The 21,516-nt window shown below is 37.0% G+C and overlaps 5 protein-coding genes across 5 annotated transcripts; 4 read left to right on the forward strand and 1 right to left on the reverse strand.

Annotated features, from left to right (window-relative positions):
- Positions 1-236: 236 nt before the first annotated feature.
- On the forward strand, positions 237-3,562 carry LOC110773986 (GTP-binding protein Era-like protein). The gene is made up of 9 exons (XM_021978504.2): positions 237-681; positions 772-917; positions 1,303-1,443; positions 1,517-1,633; positions 1,754-1,879; positions 2,332-2,430; positions 2,554-2,655; positions 2,940-3,020; positions 3,217-3,562. The coding sequence occupies exons 1-9, from the start codon at positions 288-290 to the stop codon at positions 3,301-3,303; spliced, it is 1,293 nt and encodes a 430-aa protein (XP_021834196.2). The 5' UTR covers positions 237-287; the 3' UTR covers positions 3,304-3,562.
- A 1,514-nt stretch (positions 3,563-5,076) lies between these two features.
- MAN7 (Glycosyl hydrolase superfamily protein) lies at positions 5,077-7,635 on the forward strand. Its single transcript, XM_021978493.2, has 5 exons — positions 5,077-5,629; positions 5,747-5,941; positions 6,089-6,211; positions 6,550-6,752; positions 6,974-7,635. Exons 1-5 carry the CDS (start codon positions 5,306-5,308, stop codon positions 7,428-7,430), a joined length of 1,302 nt encoding a protein of 433 aa, XP_021834185.1. The 5' UTR covers positions 5,077-5,305; the 3' UTR covers positions 7,431-7,635.
- A 646-nt stretch (positions 7,636-8,281) lies between these two features.
- LOC110773954 (putative pentatricopeptide repeat-containing protein At3g47840) lies at positions 8,282-11,153 on the forward strand. Its single transcript, XM_088244331.1, has one exon. The coding sequence runs from the start codon at positions 8,347-8,349 to the stop codon at positions 10,477-10,479; it is 2,133 nt and encodes a 710-aa protein (XP_088100457.1). The 5' UTR covers positions 8,282-8,346; the 3' UTR covers positions 10,480-11,153.
- LPPEPSILON2 (Phosphatidic acid phosphatase (PAP2) family protein) lies at positions 11,142-13,158 on the reverse strand. Its single transcript, XM_021978516.2, has 4 exons — positions 12,610-13,158; positions 12,188-12,413; positions 11,582-11,655; positions 11,142-11,424 (listed from the first exon to the last, which is right to left on the reverse strand). The coding sequence occupies exons 1-4, from the start codon at positions 12,967-12,969 to the stop codon at positions 11,197-11,199; spliced, it is 888 nt and encodes a 295-aa protein (XP_021834208.2). The 5' UTR covers positions 12,970-13,158; the 3' UTR covers positions 11,142-11,196.
- Positions 13,159-18,584: 5,426 nt separating this feature from the next.
- Positions 18,585-19,690, forward strand: LOC110774006 (tRNA-methyltransferase non-catalytic subunit trm6MTase subunit). Its single transcript, XM_021978527.2, has one exon. The coding sequence runs from the start codon at positions 18,795-18,797 to the stop codon at positions 19,551-19,553; it is 759 nt and encodes a 252-aa protein (XP_021834219.1). The 5' UTR covers positions 18,585-18,794; the 3' UTR covers positions 19,554-19,690.
- Positions 19,691-21,516: the final 1,826 nt, after the last annotated feature.

A 21,516-nucleotide genomic window follows, 5' to 3' on the forward strand; every position in this document is an offset into this window, starting at 1 on the left:
AGGTATGTTATAATCACCAAAAATATATACATTTCTGAGTTTAATACGAAGATTGTCTGCATGAGAGAGATGGATTAACTACATATTTAGTGTGATAATCAAATATTATTATATAAATGAACGACAAGTTTATGGTTTAGGGTACAGTAAAGTAACGAGGTCAAATTCAAAGACAATAAAGAAAAACTGGAGAAAAAAAAAGGGTCAAACGACGTCGCAACAAATTTATCCACTTGTGGAAGATAAAACAGAGTGGAAGAGTTATCAGAGACACTGGAGCTCCGACAATGGAGCTAACTCTACACATGTCCGCTTCTTTTTGCAGAGAGAACTCTCTAACCCATTACTGCCACTCCAATTTCCTAACAACCCAAGAGTACCAAAAGACTCTTTTTCCTCATGTTACCAGAAAATCCCAATTGCAGCAGCCTAAGAATCGAATAAACAGGACTTCGAAACTTGTGGTTTCAACCACAAAACAACGGCTTTGGATTAGCGAACAACAGCGAGGCCAAGAAGAAGAAGAAGAAGCTGAAGATGATGAAGAAGAAGAGTACGCTTATTCGGAGGACGAGTCATCATTGTTGTCTCTGAGTGAGAAGCCTGACAGGAGCATGGCTTTGCTCGATGAATATGAGATAGAGGAGCTTGACTATGCCATCGACCCTAACCATAGAAGTGGTAAAAGTCTCTTCTGGGCTTTCTTTAATTTTGTTTTTGAAGGGCTATGTGTTTGTTTCGTAGTTGTGAATTTCATTGAGTCAAATGCAGGGTATGTGGCTGTTCTGGGAAAGCCAAATGTGGGAAAGAGTACTCTTTCAAATCAAATGGTTGGTCAGAAGTTGTCCATAGTTACTGATAAACCTCAAACTACAAGGCATCGAATTCTTGGTATATGTTCTGGCACAGACTATCAGGTTTGGGTTTTTTTTTTTTTGGTTGAAATTTTAGCTGGTATTATTATTTGTTTTGTTTCAGTTGCATTTTGTATAAGTTATTGACTTCTTATGGAAAAACTGTGAGAAATGTATAAAAGGAAACATAGAGGAAATGGTACCTATGGTAAAGTTTCTGAGGTTGGGGGAATACCCACGTGTGGTTTCCCGAGCAGTGTTTTTGCTTCTGTATTCATATTTTAATGTTCAAGATTTAAATTTGTGAAGGATAGTTTATGGTCCTGGGTTTTAGTTATCTCGTTTGATTTAGAGCCGACTAGTCAAATCTTCTTTTGGACACAAGTAGTACCTTCTTGATGCTTTCTGGAGTTGTGATGATATCTTTGACATAATGATTTGTTTGCAGATGATACTTTATGATACACCAGGTGTTATCGAGAAGAAAATGCACAAGTTGGATTCTATGATGATGAAAAATGTTCGCAGTGCTGTCATTAATGCAGATTGTGTACTTGTTCTTGTTGATGCATGTAAAGTGCCTGAAAAAGTATGCTTCTTCATTTGTAGGATTGTATATGAAACTTATTCCTCTTGTCCTTAGATAATTTTCTCGTTTCTAGATCGATGAAGTGTTGGAAGAAGGTGTTGGTAACCAGGCAGATAGGTTGCCGCCCACTTTGCTGGTGATGAATAAGAAGGATTTGATTAAACCTGGTGAAATTGCAAAGAAACTAGAGGTCAGTATATGTTTATTTATAAATTATATCTATGTAGGCATTTATAATTACACATGTAATTCTGGATCTTGTTGTTTCAGCTACTTTTAAAAAGCCTAAGTAAGAATCACATTTTTGCAGTGGTATGAGAAATTTACGAACGTTGATGAGGTCATACCTGTGAGTGCTAAACATGGGCAGGGAGTGGAAGACGTCAAGCATTGGATTTTATCAAAACTTCCTTTTGGGCCAGCATATTATCCAAAGGTACTTCAAATTTCATGTTTTAGGTTCATGGTTACCTTTCTTTCCTTTTGAAACTAAAGTCTTGAATGGTGTTCCTGTTTTATGGTCGCCAATGTTTTATTCTTGCCTTATCCCAACCATTAGGAGTCGGGTGCAGAAATTGCATGAAGGTTATGAATGTCTTAAGACCATTTCTACAATACATCGCTTTATAAGGGTTACATAAAATTAAACAAGAGCAAGTTGCTTCAATTGTAAAGTTTCTGGCTTTGGTTTTATAATGCTTTACGTCCTAAAGAAGAAAGCTACATTGGTGTTAAACTTTTGAAAATTAGTTCCTTTGAAGCATGATCAAATATCCGTTCCATATTCAAATTCGTTGTTTCAAATTAATACCTCTTAAAAATATCCAAAAGTGCTATTTTCATGTTTGGAAATACTTATCTTTGGTCTCTTTCTCTATGAGTTCTCAGGACATTGTCAGTGAGCACCCAGAAAGATTCTTTGTATCTGAAATTGTTCGAGAAAAGATCTTTATGCAATACCGTAAAGAGATTCCTTATGTGTGTCAGGTATGCAGTTGAGAAGCTCAAAAGATTTGGCTTGTGAGGAAGAGTACCCCATCCCTAGAGGGAAAAAGAAAAAGGATTATAATATTTCTAGTTTCTCTGCTCTTTTTTCTATTAAATTTCCAGGTGAATGTCGTGAGCTACAAAACTAGGCCAACGGCAAAAGATTTTATACAAGTGGAAATTGTCGTTGAAAAGAACTCGCAGAAGATCATTGTTATTGGCAAAGTAAGTAGTTAACCTTTGTAGTATTTTGTTGGCTTGTTTAAACCATTATGAATTAATATGCTGGAAGACGAAATTTTCAAATGTGTTGTGCTCATGCTTGCAAAAAGACATGCAAACTGTATTGACATTAACTATTTTTATTTTCTTGATAAAAGATTTAATATGGTGCATATGTGATATGTTTGCACAAAGACATGTATCACACAAAGTTATAGAGCTTTTACATGCCATCACTGTAGGAAGGGAGAGATCAATCACTGATTTTGTATCCTGAATTATTGTAGGAAGGGAGAGCTCTGAAGCTACTTGCAACAGCTGCACGACTTGACATAGAAAATTTTTTACAGAAGAAAGTTTTTCTGGAGGTGCCAAGCTATACCATGACAATCTTTGGGAATCTTTCTGCATAAACTACGTTAAATTTCGTTTAATTGGGCTTTGTCCTGCACTCTGTGCATTCTGTCATTATGGCTTGTTCAGCTGCTGCATTATCTTCACACACTTTTACTGGGTTTTGTGTCCTATATAGAAAATTTATAAAATAACTCACGCTTTGAACAGGTTGAAGTGAAGGTTAAAGAGAACTGGCGGCAAGATGAAGTGCTTTTGAAGAATTATGGCTATGGAGGTCAAATTCAAGCATTATGATGTCGGCCAGTGGAGAACACAAGTGAGGATTGCCGTATCATTTAAGTTCCATGATTGTATGTCATCTCTGAAATGGTTTTGATGTTGTTGATTAGCATGTATGCCTCCCATTTCTTTTTGTTGGCTGGAGTAAGGTGTAGTAGTAATCTCACTGGGAAGATAGTTTCAAGCATTCCTGTAAGCATGGCATGGCATTTTCCCAAGGCCAAGATTTTGTTACTTATTAGCCCCCCAAAAAAAGGTTTAGTTATTTGCAGAACTCTCTCTCTCTCTCTCTCTCTCAAAGAGCCTTGGGCCTTGAGCAATTCTATGGATTTATGATGCGAGTAGGAGAGCCCAGTGGCAAGTTTCAGTTTTCATTGGCAGCCCATCAGAAAGCTTTAAGCCTAGTTTTGGAATCTGATCTTGTTCAGCCCAGGCTTTGTGAAGCTTACCTCCATATGCGCATGTTAGTATTGTGCTTACTGCAATGAGCAAACACACGCAGAATGGCCCAGAACATGGAAAAAACTTACCTAAAATAGGAGAAACATTTGCGTGAAATGGAGATAACATTATTTTGCTATTTCCGGCCAATAATGCTACGACATGTGTGATAAGTTTTTCACGTGGCATAACATTATTGGCTGGAATAGAAAAATAGTATTATTCCCATTGCAACCAAGTTTTTCTCCTATATTAAGGATACCACTGTAGTGTTAGTCACTGTCGGTTCATATAAGTTCTTCTCTAGAACATGGGATGCTTCAAATGGTTGCATGATGACAGGCCTCATCACTTTCAGTGCATGGCCAGCCACGGATTTGGCATGCCACATGTCACCACCATGTCAAGATCCGCATATGTTGCCAATTCAATGTCGGTCAGAAGATAAAGAGTAAATGCTGAGTGAAAAGACTTACCCAAAAAAAAAATGTGGCATCCCAGAAACACCAAAAAGAGAGTAGGACCATGTAAAAGGGTATTAGATGCTTCTCTTCTCCTCACATGGACTAAAAATGCAACATCAACAATGTTAATGCGTATGGTTGGATTAGATAGACACATTAAAAGTTAAAAAATGGAATATTGAAGAAGGAATTAGTACCCCAACAGCCAAAACTACCATTTTTGTTCTGTTCTACGCAATTGATGATGTAGGGCTCACGGGGTTTACAAGATCATGGCCACTCATCTGAGGATCGGAAATTTAGCCATGGACAAAGAGTTAAACGAAAAGGGAAACAAGCTTTAGTGCTTTTCATTCTTTTCCAGCATTAGAATTTGATCCCACAAATTTAGTGCATAAAAAAGATTGAAACTTGCAACACAACTACTATGAAACAAGTACTGTAGAGGATGAGCTTGTTAGGTAAAATTAACCTAAAGGAGAAAGTGGGAACATCATTGCTCTGTTAAACTGATTTGAGTACTTTTTCTTTCTTTTCCAAGGAACCCCACATGTTGGGCATGCAGTTCCATGGTCATAAAAAGGTAAGAACTTGGTTTCTCGTTAATTATGACAGGGCACTAAATAGCATAGTACATCAAGGGGTCTAGCAAATCAGTTTTTAGGATCACACCATGATCTTGCAGCTAGGAACAGGTAGCTGAGGGAATGAGTAGGACCAAAATTTAAATGGTTTGTGCCCTGCAATGTTGCATTAAAGCTAAGGCTTGTGCGTAGGAGTAAAACTTCCATGTAACATGTTTTATACTCCTTTTCTCTTTATCTCTCACGTGATGAAAGAGACGAGAGAAAGGTATGTGAAACGTGAGATAGGCAAGTTTATTTGCTGTGCATAGAGTAAATTTGGGTTAAGAAATTTACCATCAGGGCACAGGTAGTTTCATTTTCGGGATTGTTCAGCTCAAAGGGGCACTAGTTATTGGCAGTTTCTCTCTTGTGTCGACTACTGTTTTATTTTTCTTTATTTATTTGTAGTTGTAAGAAGACAATTCTCATCTTCAGGCTTTATCCAACTTCCTTTAGCTAAGGATTCGGTGCTCCACATTAAGAGAGATGAAGCATCTAGCTTTGGCTCTTTTTTTAGCTATTCTGATCCACCAACAAGGTTTTCCCATCCATGTTGAAGCAGGTGATGGCTTCATCAGAACCAGGGGAGTGCATTTTCTTTTGAATGGTAGCCCATACTATGCAAACGGCTTCAATGGCTACTGGTTGATGTATGTGGCTTCTGACCCATCTCAGAGGTACAAAGTTTCATCTGTTTTTCGTGAAGCAACTAGCCATGGGCTCACAGTGGCTAGAACTTGGGCTTTCAGTGATGGAGGTTACAGGCCTCTTCAATACTCCCCTGGCTCCTACAATGAGCAAATGTTCAAGGTTCCTCTCACACTATGCTTAATTGTTTGTTTGTTTTTTTAGATCTTTAAATATTGCACTGATGGTGATTTTAGAACCCTTTTTTCAATTCTTATTTTGTTTTGTGTTGGTTTGAAGGGGTTGGATTTTGTTATAGCTGAGGCCAGAAGGTATGGGATTAAGCTGATATTAAGCTTGGTGAACAACTATGAGAGCTTTGGTGGAAGGAAGCAGTATGTGAACTGGGCAAGAAGTCAGGGGCATTACCTGACATCTGATGATGATTTCTATAGAAACCCTGTTGTTAAGGGTTACTACAAGAACCATGTAACTGTAAGTGAAAGTGCATATTATATGATTCTTATCGGATTTTAGTATGTTTATTTATTCATTTTGGTCTGGAAATGATTTCTGTGGAGGAATAACAGTCTATGATGAGCCTTTTCTTTTCAATTCTAATTTGAATAAACTTTTTTGCAGACTGTTCTTAACAGATATAACAGCTATACTAGAGTTCATTACAAAGATGACCCAACAATTATGGCCTGGGAGCTTATCAATGAGCCTAGATGCACATCAGATCCTTCAGGAAGGACTGTTCAGGTTAAAAACAAGCTCTTTATCTAATTTCATCCTGCATATCAATATTCAATATCAGGGAAATTTTTAAGAATCTTCAATTTGCTTTCTTTTTTAGTTTAATCTGTTACTAAACCAAGTTTCCTAGGAAAGTAACAAGGCTAGTTCTCTGCCTTAACCAACAGCAGTCTATGAATAAATGGTACAGATGGCAAAATCTTGATGTATAGAGCTAACTAATTACTAATTGCAGCTTCCTTTTTTTTTTTTATAAATCTGTTATGCATTGCTCTTTTAGGATGGCTATTCTTTATTTTGCACTCTTTTCATGCCAAATTTTTACTAATTGGTGTTCATAACAGGCTTGGATAATGGAAATGGCTTCTCATGTGAAATCAATAGACAGAAACCACTTGCTGGAAGCTGGTCTAGAAGGATTTTATGGACAAGCAATACCTCAGAGGATGAGACTCAACCCTGGTTTCAATATAGGAACAGACTTTATTGCAAACAATCGGATTCCCGGCATCGATTTTGCAACAGTTCACTCTTATCCTGATCAATGGTAAATATGCTACTTGCAGGATCTCTTCAACTTTCATCACCCATAAAAGAGTATATATAAGTAAAAAGACCTAGTGCAGGTTAAAACACTCTCTAATGTCCATTTTCAAATGCATATAACTAGTACTTAATTTCATAAGGCTCAATGTTGTCAATTATAACATAGCTTTCCTTAGTTCAACTTCCTGACTGGTGTCTTTTTACCATGTGTTGCATGAGCAGGTTGTCTAGCTCAAATGATCAAAATCAGCTCTCTTTCTTGAACAACTGGCTCGACACCCACATCCAAGATGCACAATACATTCTTCGAAAGCCGGTGTTCATCACAGAATTTGGGAAATCTTGGAAAGATCCTAGTTTCAACACCTACCAAAGAGACTTGCTCTTCAACACTGTGTATTCCAAGATATACTCTTCAGCAAGAAGAGGAGGAGCAGCTGCTGGGGGCCTATTCTGGCAACTTCTCACTGAAGGCATGGACTCGTTCGGTGATGGGTACGATATAGTTCTGAGCCAGAGTCCCTCAACTGCAAATGTAATTGCTCAACAATCTCACAAGCTCTATCAGATCAGGAAGATTTTTGCCAGGATAAGAAATGCTCAGATGTGGAAAAGGGCAAGGGCCATTAGAAGGGCTGAATGGCTGGCTAGAAACAAAGGCAAGCGTATAGGAAATTGATCGAATGCATTACCTTGTGAGGTTGCTGTATGGTTTTACCTCTTAGAGATGATTCAGACGAATGTTTTTTTCGTCCAGGAGGGAAACTTGTGTCACCTAGTATTGTGCTTTTCTTTCCCCTGCATATATTTATGTTATGAAGTGTGAACTGAGTCGTTTAGGCAGAGTTTTCTGATTTATAAAGTCAAACTTGTTTATTTCTTTCTATCAATCTTGTAATGTTGCTGCAAAATGAAACAGATAACTTATTCTTGGGGTACTTGCTCTTTGTGCGATAAAATCACAAAGCTAAAGGATTGGAGAACTTATATCATAAGCGGTAGACTAGTTTGTAAAATCAAATTGGCAGATATGAGTAAGTATAGTAAAATGTGAGCATCACAAAACCTCTTCATGTGCGGCGTCACTCAAGCCAAATGCATGAGTAATATATATTATTGGGTGACGTGAATAGCATGCTTCAATACCATATTAAAATATGAGCATTCAATCCAAAATGAATTGGCAATTGGCGGAGAAATCTAAGATCACTAATGCAAGATTTTCATCTCCGATGATTATACTTCTGAAAAATACTTAACCTCCTTACTCGTAACGAGTCATTTCTTCTGACTCACTTGATGTGGCTTCCATTTAAGGCAATTAAACCACAAAACGATCAACATGGTTAGTTTCATCAACAGTAACCAGCATACCATTATAGCAACAAAAAAAAAACAAACAAATAAGGCTTCTATCAATTCAACTTTATAGGCACTGAGATTGGGCTAGCCCACAGTTTGTGGGCTTCAAAACCAGTGGGCAAAATAACCGCAAAAAAGAAAACATTCGCACTTCTAAAACTTGGGCGCCAAATGTTTCGCATGGTCGCTCAAATAACAGAGCATTGGTCTTATGTGCAGCAAAAATATAGAACATGATTTTATCAATTCGACCTCATATTCGAGGAATATTTACAGCTTCGGCCTTTGCTCACAAAGAATGTAGAAACCTTCTGGTTTCCGAGGGAGAACCAGACCAGCTAGGGCAGAATACCCATTTGGGTAGTCATGTAGATATGCTTGAACTAAACGCTCAACTGAAGCAGCTAGTTAAAGTCGGTAATGTGGGAGAGGCTCGGAAAATGTTCGATAAAATGCCTCAAAGAGATGAGATTTCCTGGACCAATATGATTTCAGGTTATGTTGGTGCCTCTGATGCCTCCGAAGCGTTGGCTTTGTTCTCAAACATGTGGGTTCAGCCTGGACTCTGCATGGACCCCTTTGTTCTTAGTGTTGCACTCAAGGCTTGTGGACTTAGTTTGAACTTGTCTTATGGGGAACTAGTTCATGTGTATTCGATAAAATCGGGTTTTGTGAATTCAGTCTTTGTGGGCAGTGCTCTTCTTGACTTGTATATGAAGATTGGTAAGATTGAGCAAGGATGTAGAGTCTTTGACCAAATGCCGATAAGAAATGTGGTATCTTGGACTACCATTATAACCGGGCTTGTTCGTGCCGGTTACAATGTGGAGGGTTTGGAGTATTTTTCTGAAATGTGGAGGTCAAAAGTGCAGTATGATGCATATGCGTTTGCTATCGCATTGAAGGCATGTGCTGATTTGGGTGCTTTGAATTATGGCAGAGCGGTTCACACACAAACAATGAAGAAAGGGTTTGATGAGAACTCATTTGTAGCCAACTCTCTTGCTACCATGTACAATAAATGTGGCAAATTAGACTATGGGTTGCAGTTGTTTGCAAAGATGAGGACCCAGGATGTTGTTTCATGGACATCAATCATTACAACATATGTTTGGACAGGTCAAGAGGACCTTGCAATCAAAGCATTTATAAGAATGCAGGAATCCGGCGTGAGTCCTAATGAATACACTTTTGCAGCCGTTATCTCTGGATGTGCCAATCTAGCTAGAGTTGAATGGGGTGAACAATTACATGCCAGCGCTTTACACATGGGTCTTATCTCTTTTTTGTCAGTAGGAAACTCCATTGTAACCATGTATTCCAAATGTGGTCGTTTGAATTCAGCTTCTAACGTGTTTAACGAGATGGGCATAAAAGATATTGTTTCATGGAGCACTGTAATTGCAGGGTATTCTCAAGGAGGTTATGGAGAAGAAGCTTTCCAGTATTTGTCATGGATGAGAAGGGAAGGACCAAAACCAAATGAGTTTCCTCTTGCTAGTGTATTGAGTGTTTGTGGAAGCATGGCAATGCTTGAGCAAGGGAAGCAATTGCATGCTCATGTCCTGTCTGTTGGTCTAGAGTGTACATCTATGGTACAAAGTGCTCTAGTCAATATGTATTCGAAATGTGGAAGTATAAAAGAAGCTGCAAAAATCTTTGATGTGACAGAACATGATGATATTATTTCATGGACAGCCATGATTAATGGATATGCTGAACATGGGTACTACCAAGAAGCCATTGATCTGTTTGAGAAGATTCCTAGTGCTGGTCTGAAACCAGACTCGGTCACCTTCATTGGTGTTCTTGCTGCTTGTTGCCATGCTGGATTGGTTGATCTTGGTTTCCACTACTTCAATTCGATGAGAACTAACTTTAGGATTAATCCTTCAAAAGAACACTATGGCTGCATGATTGATCTCCTCTGTCGAGCTGGACGGTTAAGTGAGGCAGAACATATGATCAAAAGTATGCCCTTTCACCAGGATGATGTTGTTTGGTCTACTCTGCTTAGAGCATGTAGGCTCCATGGTGATGTTGACTGTGGAAAACGTGCTGCAGAGGAGATTCTTAAATTAGACCCAAATTGTGCAGGGACTCATATAACCCTGGCAAATATGTTTGCTGCCAAAGGCAAGTGGAGGGAAGCAGCAGATGTAAGGAAAATGATGAGATCAAAGGGGGTAGTTAAGGAGCCAGGATGGTCATGGATAAAGGTCAAGGATCGGATTTCTGCATTTGTTGCTGGAGATAGGTCTCATCCACAAGGTGATGATATATACAGTGTGTTGGAATTACTAGCTTCAAAGACAGAAGGCACTATTCAGGAAATGAGGTCTTCATTAATTGATGTTGAAGGTTAGCATTTAGTCGATTGGAAGTTAAAAAGTTTATTTCTCCAATTTGATGAAGCTAAATCTGAGAGTTGCAGATGAAAAGTTCTGAGGAGAAGCTTCAAATTCAATACATAAATTACAAGCAAAAAGTCCAGTTTTTCGTCCATAAGTTTATACTCGACCAAGGATGTGAAACGAAGCTTTGTTTAAGATGCATCTAGTTATGTGGAGATCCTCTTAAGACATGGCCGTGGCTCAAGGATAAGCATTACTGAAGACATGCAAATCTGAATCCAGAGTCACATTGAAAGGTCAAGCATTACTGAAGACATGGAAATTTATGAACTGGTCTCTTCCAAGAAAATGCACACGCTTGTGTGGAAGGTTTTGGACTTTTTCACCACCAGAGGACCAATTTATAAGTTATATTCATGAAATAACTGTTTGCTTGAGTTTTGCATCTTCTGTCACTCATCTAAATGCAATCTTCTTTTTCTTATTTTGCTGTAAATATTTTTTACTTATTTTTGGGCAATTTATAACATTTGTAACTGTATAGTTGGAACATGCTCAATACCATGCATATTGATTTCGGTACCGAATAGTGAATTTGTATACATTTCTACTTCTCTGAATGACATTGAACAGAAAAGTGAAATTGAGAAGCATTTGAGGAGATCAATTTGTGATTAGAACTGAAAAAAGAAATGCATCTTACCATTATTATCTATCAGTTTTCGGAGTTCACCGTTCATCCCTGAGCCAATGACGAATTACGTATACAACAAATCCTAGGCAAAACCCAGCAGCCCCCAAAGCTATAACTATTCGAACCCATAAAGAGGAAATAAATGCTTTATGCACAAAAGCATTCCATAACAACAACCAAAGAATGGAGAAAATGGTTCCAAATGTAGCACCCACAACCACTTGGCTGAGTGTATGAAGGTTTTGCGAGACTCGTAACCATGACTGCAAAGACAAATCACAAAGATATGCATAAGCAATATATCCTTTCAGTTCTGTTTTCTTCAAATCAACTAAAGCAGTTTGAACACTCAAATATGTAAGCCAAGCTTCAAAGCATCATTTAACTGAAAGCAGAGCAAGATTGAGTATGAATACTTACAAGATATATCCCAGTTGCTAAGGCAAAAGCACCGATGGTCAAGGTAATCTCATTTATCCCTAGCCATTCCACAACTGCAATATAGCACACAGGCAACAGAATTAGATGAGAAAATAGAGGTAACAAATTCATATTTTACTAATACAAACAAGAAATCTACGTGCCAATTCTCATTAGGACCAACAAGAAAGCAGCATGCCATTTGTTCTCGTTGAATTATGGGAATAATTTTATTCATTTTCAAAACCTTTCACGGTATCAAAACTGAGACGAAGTCATAGCAGAAAATGAGCTAAAGATGATACTCTTCTACATACAGCATGGTAGACTAATGTGATGCCCATAAAAAGTGTCTATTTTCTCTCAAATATTTCTGTGACTACAATTTGAAAATTTAAAAGTTCAGTCTTAGTATTCTCCCCATTAACATTGCTGCATATTAGGGAATGGACCAACAATGTACATCAAGCAAACACTCTACATCAACTTGATTATAGTAGTTTACACCAATCAGCATATTTTAAGTTTCAAGCATACCTTAAATCTCTCCAAACCAATTTCATTTCAGAAGTGCTCTTAAACTCAAGAGGAATTAAGAGAGATTACCTGACCAAATTGTGAACAAAACAATGTAGAAGATAGATTGTGCATGGGAAGAAGGCATTCCAGGCTCAGATCTCAATGAGGGAACAGGTCTCTCCTGGTTTAGTATCTTTTTGAGTGCCCCAGATAGAATGGTATTTGCAACAGACCCCATAGCAGCCCACATGGCTTCAGCATCATGCCTCCATAGAATCACAACAGCAAAAACGGCAGATATAATCCACTTGCTCTATATCCAACAGAAACCAGCCACTAATATCATAAGAACAAATACTAAAAAAAGAACAAATAAAAAGAAAAATCAGAATGTTGATAAAACACAAAACAGGCAGAATGATTGGATTGGAAACCCAGAACTCTCATCATAGAGAGCTTTGAAATGAAACAAACCCTGTAAAACTAAGAGGAAATTAGAAATTACCAACCAGTCGATTGAGTGTAGATTCCCACCCTTTATCCACAATCAAAGGACTCAATTCTGAAGGCCCATCAACAGAATCATCGCGTTGAAGCACTCCAACGCCTTCTTCGTCATCATCATCATCAGGGTTCCTAAAAGGTAGCATCTTTCTCAGCTCAACCATGGAGTTGGGGCCCATGGCTCTGCTCCTCCTCCTCCCAGAAACACCTTTCTTGGGGACTAATAATAACCCACCAGAGAAAACAAATTTTGAAGTGGGAAATCGTAGAGAAGAAATGGGTTTCAGAGATTTGAGCGTGCAAGATCGGCAGGGAAAGAGTTCGAGGTTTGGCTGGTGGAAATTGGTGGCTGCTGCTGATGACATGTTTTATTCAACTGGGATGGAGTGTAAGACTGAAACCCATCGGCAGCAATTTCCAAAGTTTTATGTCTATTTTGGATTGGATGGAAGAAATAGGAAATGAGTGGCGCATCAATTGCGTTATTTTACTGAGAAAAATCCAAACAAGGACCGGGGTTACATATTTCTCCCTAGCAACATTTCTGGAAAAATTCCAAAAAGGTAATCAAATTCTTGTGTGCGGTGTCATCGTCACACCACGTTCTGATTACGATAAATATCACGCTTATTATTAAACAATAATTTCAAGATTTGACCCCAAAAAAAAAAGTTCAACCAAACGTTTATTTCTTTTAAGAACTTTTATCCACACTAAAAAGGAAAATGACTTTAACCTAGTTTTTTTTTTGGTTGAGTGTTACTTCTTTCAAATTTTTTTTTTTTTTAGAGGAAGTAGTAAATTTTTATTAAAATTGTGAAAGTTTACAGACTCGAGCAAACAAACGTGACTTCTTTCAACTTAATTTGAATTGGTATCAAGCTCCACTTTCACGTAAATATAAGAACGATATATGTATTTTGAATGCGATACTTTGTTTTTTTTTTTTTCCTTTTTCAACTTGATTTGAATAAATATCATATTCAATTAATTCACATTAATATGAGAAATGTAATCTTAAATTTGATCCTCCCTCTTTTAATATCATTTATCTAAATAAATAGGACTCTTGAAAAAGTAAGATAAAGAGGAATTTGGAGTCTCGAAGAAACATAAAGAAGGGTTCTGGAGTCTTGAGATTTTGTGGTCCATTCTCAAGTGTTTGTTTTCAATTGACAGTCTGAGTTTGATTCAATTTTGGGATCTTCTTTCTTCTAGTTGAATTGGGTACTATTATTATTAAGTTACAGAAAAATGGAAGAGAATAGTTGACTGCTAAGGCTTTGCAATATTCTTGTAAGTCCATCTTTGTCAGTTCATTTTCATTATGCCAATAGTTCCCTTCCCACAATCGTTTTATATTCATGACAATGGCAAATTGGCAATACCCCACAGTCATCAAGAAGAATGATGAAAATAACTTAAGATTGGTTTTTTTTTCTTAATTATATTCATGAAATATGAGGAATTCAAAATAAGAACCTCTTTCAATGTTATGAAGAGACATATTATTATTACTAAACGGAAAGTTTTAATTTTCATATTATATGTAGGTTTTCATATCCATTTCTTCCACCTCTCTCTCATCACTTCCTCTAATTTCAGTCATCCCTTCCTTTCTCTCACCTATTTCATCTAAATCTATGTTTAAAACAAAATTACATTAACACTTTCAGAGGCCAAGCCTGAATTTTATTTCATGAAGTGGGCTTAACTTTGGCTGGTACTGGAGCTGGAGAGAGTTGTGGGCTTTAAGTTTAGAAACATGCGTGGGAATTTGTATTTTTCTATGGGCTGAGCGATCAACATAACCAGAACAGCAGCGAAGTGACAAAAGTAAAAACCAGAAGAACAGTGAGGCCCATGAACAGGTGAATGAAATCTGACTATTGTTAATATGAAGGTCCACATCTATAGTCCATATATGGCACCCTCACTATAGAATGACTCTGTTAATATATTAGTGTTCATAATTCATATGGATAATTTTGGACTGTCAAGGGAAAAATGAAGAACAAGCCCATGTAGGTCTCTTTTCTAGATGACAACGCTTTTTTTAAATATATTAATTAACGGGACATGAGATATTCGAATTTGAAACATCTTCTAACATTAACAAAAAAATATATTGTTGGGCTTAGGCCCCGTTTTTTTTTTCCACCAAAAACCTGTTTCACTTTACTGCCACACTAGTCCCACCACCACCTCAACCTCCACCACTACCACCTCCATCTCCACCTTCACAACCGTTATCCCCACCACCACCAATATCACAACCACGACCTCCACCTCCACAATCATCATCCCCACCACCACCACCACCACATCCACCTTCATCACCACCACCATCGTCACTTCCATCTCTCACCACCACCACATATTAGGGCATAACACTTTCAACATCATGTCTATTTGATTCATTATTCACAGTTACAATAGTTTTATATTAAAATTTACCAAATGGTATTGACACTGCCTTTTGTACTAACAACACTTTAAAAAAATTGTTTACCAAATATGGAGCTGCTTTACTGTACAGCTAATTATTTTCAAAGCACATCATAAACAACTTTTTTTTTTAAAGTGACAGTAATCCCAAATTAACCCTAAGAGTTAGTTAATATGTGACGGTGGACTTGATTTTAAAGATTAAGCACACAACACTTTCAAAAGATTAGTCGTTCCTCTTTATAAAACAGAAAAAAGGGGTCAAATATATGTCACATTTGTGTGGAGCTTACTAAGACCACATCATCCACACACAATAAAGCCAAACTAAAATTGAATACAAGACTTAAACTGAAAGGTAAAGGAACTCTCTGTAGCAGCCTTTACATATATTCTCTTAGTCTTTACAGCCAAGAAAGTCCCATTATCATCAACAAAAAGCTTCGGCTTTGATATCAAAATCACTTTCAAAATAATTATGTTGCAAACTCTGCCAACAATGGAACTCTCTCACTGACACTGACTGCATGCAGATTCCGGAGAAGCAAATTTTCCACCACTAAAAGCTCCTTTATCTGCTTTTGTTTACTCCATCCAAATGCTTTATGGATAATATTAGATATGTGGCCTCAAGGATCAATCCAAGAGTAATAATAATAGTAGAGCAGGACAAAGACAAATTGCAGAATTCATGGAACAAATGGAGCCCATGTCATTTAAATTGTTTTCTTTTGCTGGTGATGGATAATTTGCAGACTCTTTGATCATCTAGAAAATGTTATTGAATTCTAAATCGTAAGGAACAAGCCCGAGATCTTTTTTTCTGCACAACTTGAATGGGAAGTTAAGTATAAAAAATTAGTATAATGATGAATTATATAATGTTACGTGAAATGCTTACAAATTCATTCAAATTATAATATGTGTATATTAATTATTGTATGCGTGTTATAATATAAGTGAACTGTCGACTGAGACGGAGCCAAAATATGTTATAACATCAGTATCAGTCAAACCCATAACATGTGAAAACTAAGAGAGTCAAAAAGTGAAACATGCGTGGTAGGAGACTAGCTCTAAAAGCTAGCTTTAATGTCGTGGACTGGACTGGGTGGTGAGTGTTTTGTGTGGGGCATTGCCACGTGTAGGAAGCAGGTTAAACGGCGTGGTGAAGGAGATGGTTAAGCTAGAGGCTGAACTGGACTGGACTGGACTGGAAGCAGGCGTCCATCACTCTGTCAATAAAACTGGCTTCTTATTTTCAATCTGCACAAAGTAAAAGAAAGCTTCAAGGACAAAAGAGAAGACTGAGGACTGAACTGCATTCATAATATATGTAACCCTAGTAAGAAAGACTTTCATGAAATTATTTTGCTATTTCTGGACAATAACGTTATGATATGAGTGATAACACTTTTACGTGGCATAACATTATTGGTCGGGAATAGCAAAATAATGTTATCCTAGACAGTCTAATTTTCAATATAATATATAATATTTGATCAATTCACCCATTAATTCATTGGAGTGCCCATGAACCCCTATCCATTCCAAATGATCCCATGCAAGAAAGAAGAAACTCAACCCAGTCAACCAAACTCAATAGAAATTATTTCATTTCAAAATTTGATTTGATTTTTATTTTTCAAATATTGTTCAATTTATATTTGTAGATTCATTAATTGTTTGACTAGCAGGTTGCCCAATGACCAGCCCTCTGATTGAGCTGATTTCTGAATTAAATTTGTCTCGGGAAATAAATTTAGGTCGCGTGTCTGTCAAAGCACCCTATCTAGCTCTCTGCACTCTCTGCAATCTCAGTAAGAAAGGACCAGCAGCTGATCATCAGAGATCGTTTCCTTTCCTGACTAAATTTTCCTGAAAAAGAGAAGAAAATTCAAAGTAAAAATATATATGTAGATATATATATATATTTTTATTTTTTCTGTTTGTTTCTGGGCTAGATGGATTATTACTTACACGCTGGAAAAAAAAATTAAAATTTAATTAAATGGACGTACAATGAGTTTCAGGTGATAACATTTTAATGCACGCATAGCCCTGCCATGCACTGTGTACGAACTTGATTCACTGAGGCAGTATGCACCGTAGTTTGTGCACATAAAGTAGTTTTGTCCCCTATCCCTAATATATCTTTTTTGGAAACCCTACTTATATGATGAAAAAAGCCTTGGCTCTTTAAAATTGAGGAGCTATATTGTATAAATGTTTCGGTAGAAGGATGCGATAATCTGTCTGCCGGATCAAAGAATTTCTCGGACTGATGACGCTATTCTTCTATTTGATTCATTATCATGTGTTTTAAATTGAAAAACGGGAAACAATTAGAAAAAAAATGGAAGGAAGAATTGCTGAGAAGGTTTGGACCAAGTCGTGGGGGAAGCAAGTAAAAGAAAAGAAAGGTAAACGATGATTTAGACCAAGCAAGTGAAAGTATAGAGAGGGGTATGTACAGTTGAATTTGAATTGGTACACACCGCAGCACATGAGGAATATGTTGGGTCGAACCAACAGCCAGAGCCCACGAGGCGCGCAGGGACTGAATCCTCTATTGAAACAGAGCACCGCACGTGACATAAAGACCACATCTTGTCATCGTTTCAGAAAAAAAATTCACACATTTTTTACTCATTACACCCCCAAACCGCAATATGATGCTTAAGAAACTTAGGCCTGTGTTTATGCATGGAGATAAAAAAAAGAAAGAAACATCGAGTTACAAAAAAATACTTAGGTTTGTGTTTGAGTTAAAATATCGATTTTAGGTTTGGGTTTACGTTACCGTAATTTATATATAGTCAAGTATCGATTTAAGGATGGTACGAGTCTAAGATGAATTTAAATCATGAGTTTTGTTGAACTTGAATCTCGAATTAATATGATTATATTAAAGGATTTGTACGAATATGGTACTAACACCTTAGGAAGTAACCATGTCTAACAACTTTAAGCAAAACCAAAACATAGTTGGAAAAATGATTTGAAAAGATAAACCCGATCACGCAAAGATATGATCTCTAGAAAGTTGTTTTAGCTAGTTCATGCTCTATATTTTAGGAAATATTTTTGCTCATCATTTTAACTTAAGGTGTATTAATTCTCACCATTCTTTTTAATTCTTGACACGTATCTATATGCATAACCATATACTTTGTATTAACTTTTTACTTTGTATTTATGGAACGATGTTATTCATATATTGTATAAAGTGGTAAGCAAAAAAATGCTCAACTATATTTTAAATAATAAAAATTTCTTGCTATATATATTTCTCCCTCCATAAAATATAAAATATAAAGTAGTCACTATAGCAATTTCTCTCTCCTCAAATTTGTTGTATAGTGAGAGTAAGATAGGTAAGTATTATTGGAGCACCATTTTTTTAAATTTATATTTTTCTATATTTAATCTTTTATTGTAATGAAAAAACATATAAGGAAAAAACAACCATTAAATAAAAGCAAAAGGATTTTTGGGAGAGTCTATAAAAGGCATGACAAAGTGACAAGTGCTTCACTTCTTTCAATTCTTCCTCCATTTCATTTCCTCTGCAAACTTTCCCCCCCTAAGTTTTTTTTTCCTTTCCCTCTAAACTTTGCCGGAAAATCAATCAACCCCAATGCCATAATAAAAAATTTCAATTTTCTCTCACCGTTAATAACTAATTAATTGCACCTTCAGCATCCGCCGATCGCTTTCGTTTCTCTATCTCTCTGCGGAAATGAAGGCGTGGGATTTCGACGACGTGAAAGCAGAGAAAGCGAGCGCGATGCGAAGGTACAATCGCCTCCGGAGCGTTGCCAAACTCTTTCGCTTCGCCGAGCTCGGCGCCGGCGTTGTCTTCGTCTCATGGACCTTCTCTCGTCTCCCCTTCGCCCTCACTCTCTCGCGCGACTACTTCCGCCTCCTCTCCGGCGTCGTTTCGAGCCCCCTCTTCGTCTTCTTCCTCTGCCACGTCATCATCGCATCTCTCGTCCTCAAGTCCCGCCACGTCGCCCCGGCTCATAACCACGACGACGCCGTCGAAGCCAAGCTCTACGAGGAGCTCATAGAAAACGGCGGTGGCGGCAGCGGCAGCAGTTCGAAGTCTCAGTTTGGAGACGACGTCATTTCGGGCGTGAAGGAGGAGGAGGAGGTTGTGTACCAGGACAAGCAGATCGTTTCCGAGGTGAACTCGGCCGATCCGAAAGCGGACACTGACTCGACCTCGGACTCGGAATCGGAGTTTCCGAAGATTATTCGGAGGACGAGGTCGGAGAAGTTCGAGAGAGAGCCGAAAACGGCGAAGCTACGGCGATCGGAGACCGAGATTGGCCGGAATATCATGAGGGCCGGCGAGGATTATCCGCCGGAAAATATGGAGGAGGAGGACAATCTGAGTAACGAGGAGTTTCAGCGCACCATAGAAGCTTTCATCGAGAAGCAGTTGAAGTTTCGTCACCAGGAGTCTCTGGCCATTGTTCTTCCAAACAAGAGCTAATTTGAATTAAGAAAAAAAAAAAAAAAAAAGTGGAGAGAGAGAGAGAAAATTAAAATGTTGGTTAATTGGATGTAAGCCACGGCACGGCTACCTGAGGTTATGTACAGTAATTTCTGGTTGAAATAATCTTGCTACAATCTCTTTTTTGCTGAATTAATTTGTTTTGCATTTTTCTATCCGAGCCTTTTTCCTATTTTCGATCAATAACACAATGATACGTAAGATAATTTTTTCACGTGTCATTATGTTATTGGTCGGAGATAGCAAAACAGTGTTATTTTTGTTAAATGTAAAAAAATTTAGTTGGATTGACATCAGTCTGACGATGCAAGGAATATGTTAATTAGGGAATTTATTCTGAAAATCTGAACATTATGTTTGTGCACCAAGTGGACTACGTAAGTGAGGAAAGGAACCAATATATTATACACTGTGATATGATATGTATAATTTGGTATTTTTCTGGTATAATTAAATGGTGGAAAAATAGAGCGTAGGAATCGAATAGAATTCCAACTTCCATAAAAAGAGTTGTATGCGTGTAAATATGCTTTTGTTACCTTTGATTGATACATGCATTTATAGAAAATTTAGTATTTTACTGGTAAAGAAACCACTACGTTTGAAAATTCAATTTAAAAAATAAAAAAAAAAATATTTGAAAATTCTCACTTGTTCAAAGCTCTAAAACATTATGGTGGTTAATTAATTAATGAAAATAAAAATTATGGTGGTTAAAGTTAAAACCATCAATTCAGCAAAAAATATAATTATGTAACGGTGGTTTAGCTAGTTTATTAGGACAGTGAGCCCGCCCCCTTGCATTTAAGTTCGAATTCTCATTTCCGTGAATTATATTAATTTAAAGTAGTAAATACTATTATTTGTATATAAATATATATAATAAAAAATGGGAGTTTCACTAAAATACCCAAAATGGGGGCTGAAATTATAAAAATACCCAACACCCAAAACACTTTATAAACATACCCAAAACTCATCATTACACACACTCAAAACCCATTTATAAACATACCCAAAACCCATCATTACACAAATACCCAAAACCCATTTTGGGTATGTTTCTATGTTTAAATAGTGCTTGGGTATTTTTATAAATACATGTCTAGGATTGGGTATTTTTATAAATATCTAATAAAAAATCCTCATTACCACCAAGTGGCTTTTCAACCCGTAGCTAATACATAAGGCCATCTTCAGTCATGGGCTATATCTCAAATATAGCCATAAAATAATGCAAAACTCATCTCCAGCCATTAGCTAAATAAAATTTTGGCCAAATTTGGAGGGCCACATTTTGCCCTTTAGCCCTCCAACCGGGCCACATATAGTCCACCTTTAGTCTATGCCAAAATTTTGTGGGCCCATGCATTTGCTTTTTAAAAGCCAACAGTAAAGCAAGTTGATGTCATAGCTGGATATATATATTTTTAACAGCCTCTATTTCAATTCGTGTTGTTGAAGAGAAAAGTATAAAATATTATTGGTCATGAATCAGACCATTGAAACCCATTCTCTCCTCTTTTTTTTTTTTTTCCTTTTTTTCTTTTTTTTTTTAAATTTTAATAAATGTGGTGTTTTCAAGTGTTGTTTAAAAAATGGTTTAAATGTGGTCAATTTTAATAAATGTTTTCAAGTGTTGTTAAAAAAAATATATAAAAAACTCTTGGTCATGACCGTTGGAGACCATTGCCACGTGGACACAAAATCTTATTAGAAATTTTGTTCTTATCAACGTATACGTGTCATATGTGGAATATTGTCTCCAAATACTAGTTTAATTAAATTAAACAATATATAATTGTGGAGTTGTGGAATGTATGAGTGTTGTACTGTAGTTTTTCTCAAAATAATAAAATATGAAGGACCCTAAAATATAGCCATGCATGGCTGGAGATGGAAAAATTTAGCCCTGCACTATTCTTTAAAAAATTAATATTTT

Source organism: Prunus avium, chromosome 7 (genome assembly GCF_965620075.1).
Source record: "Prunus avium chromosome 7, drPruAviu1.hap1.1, whole genome shotgun sequence".
NCBI lineage: Eukaryota > Viridiplantae > Streptophyta > Magnoliopsida > Rosales > Rosaceae > Prunus > Prunus avium.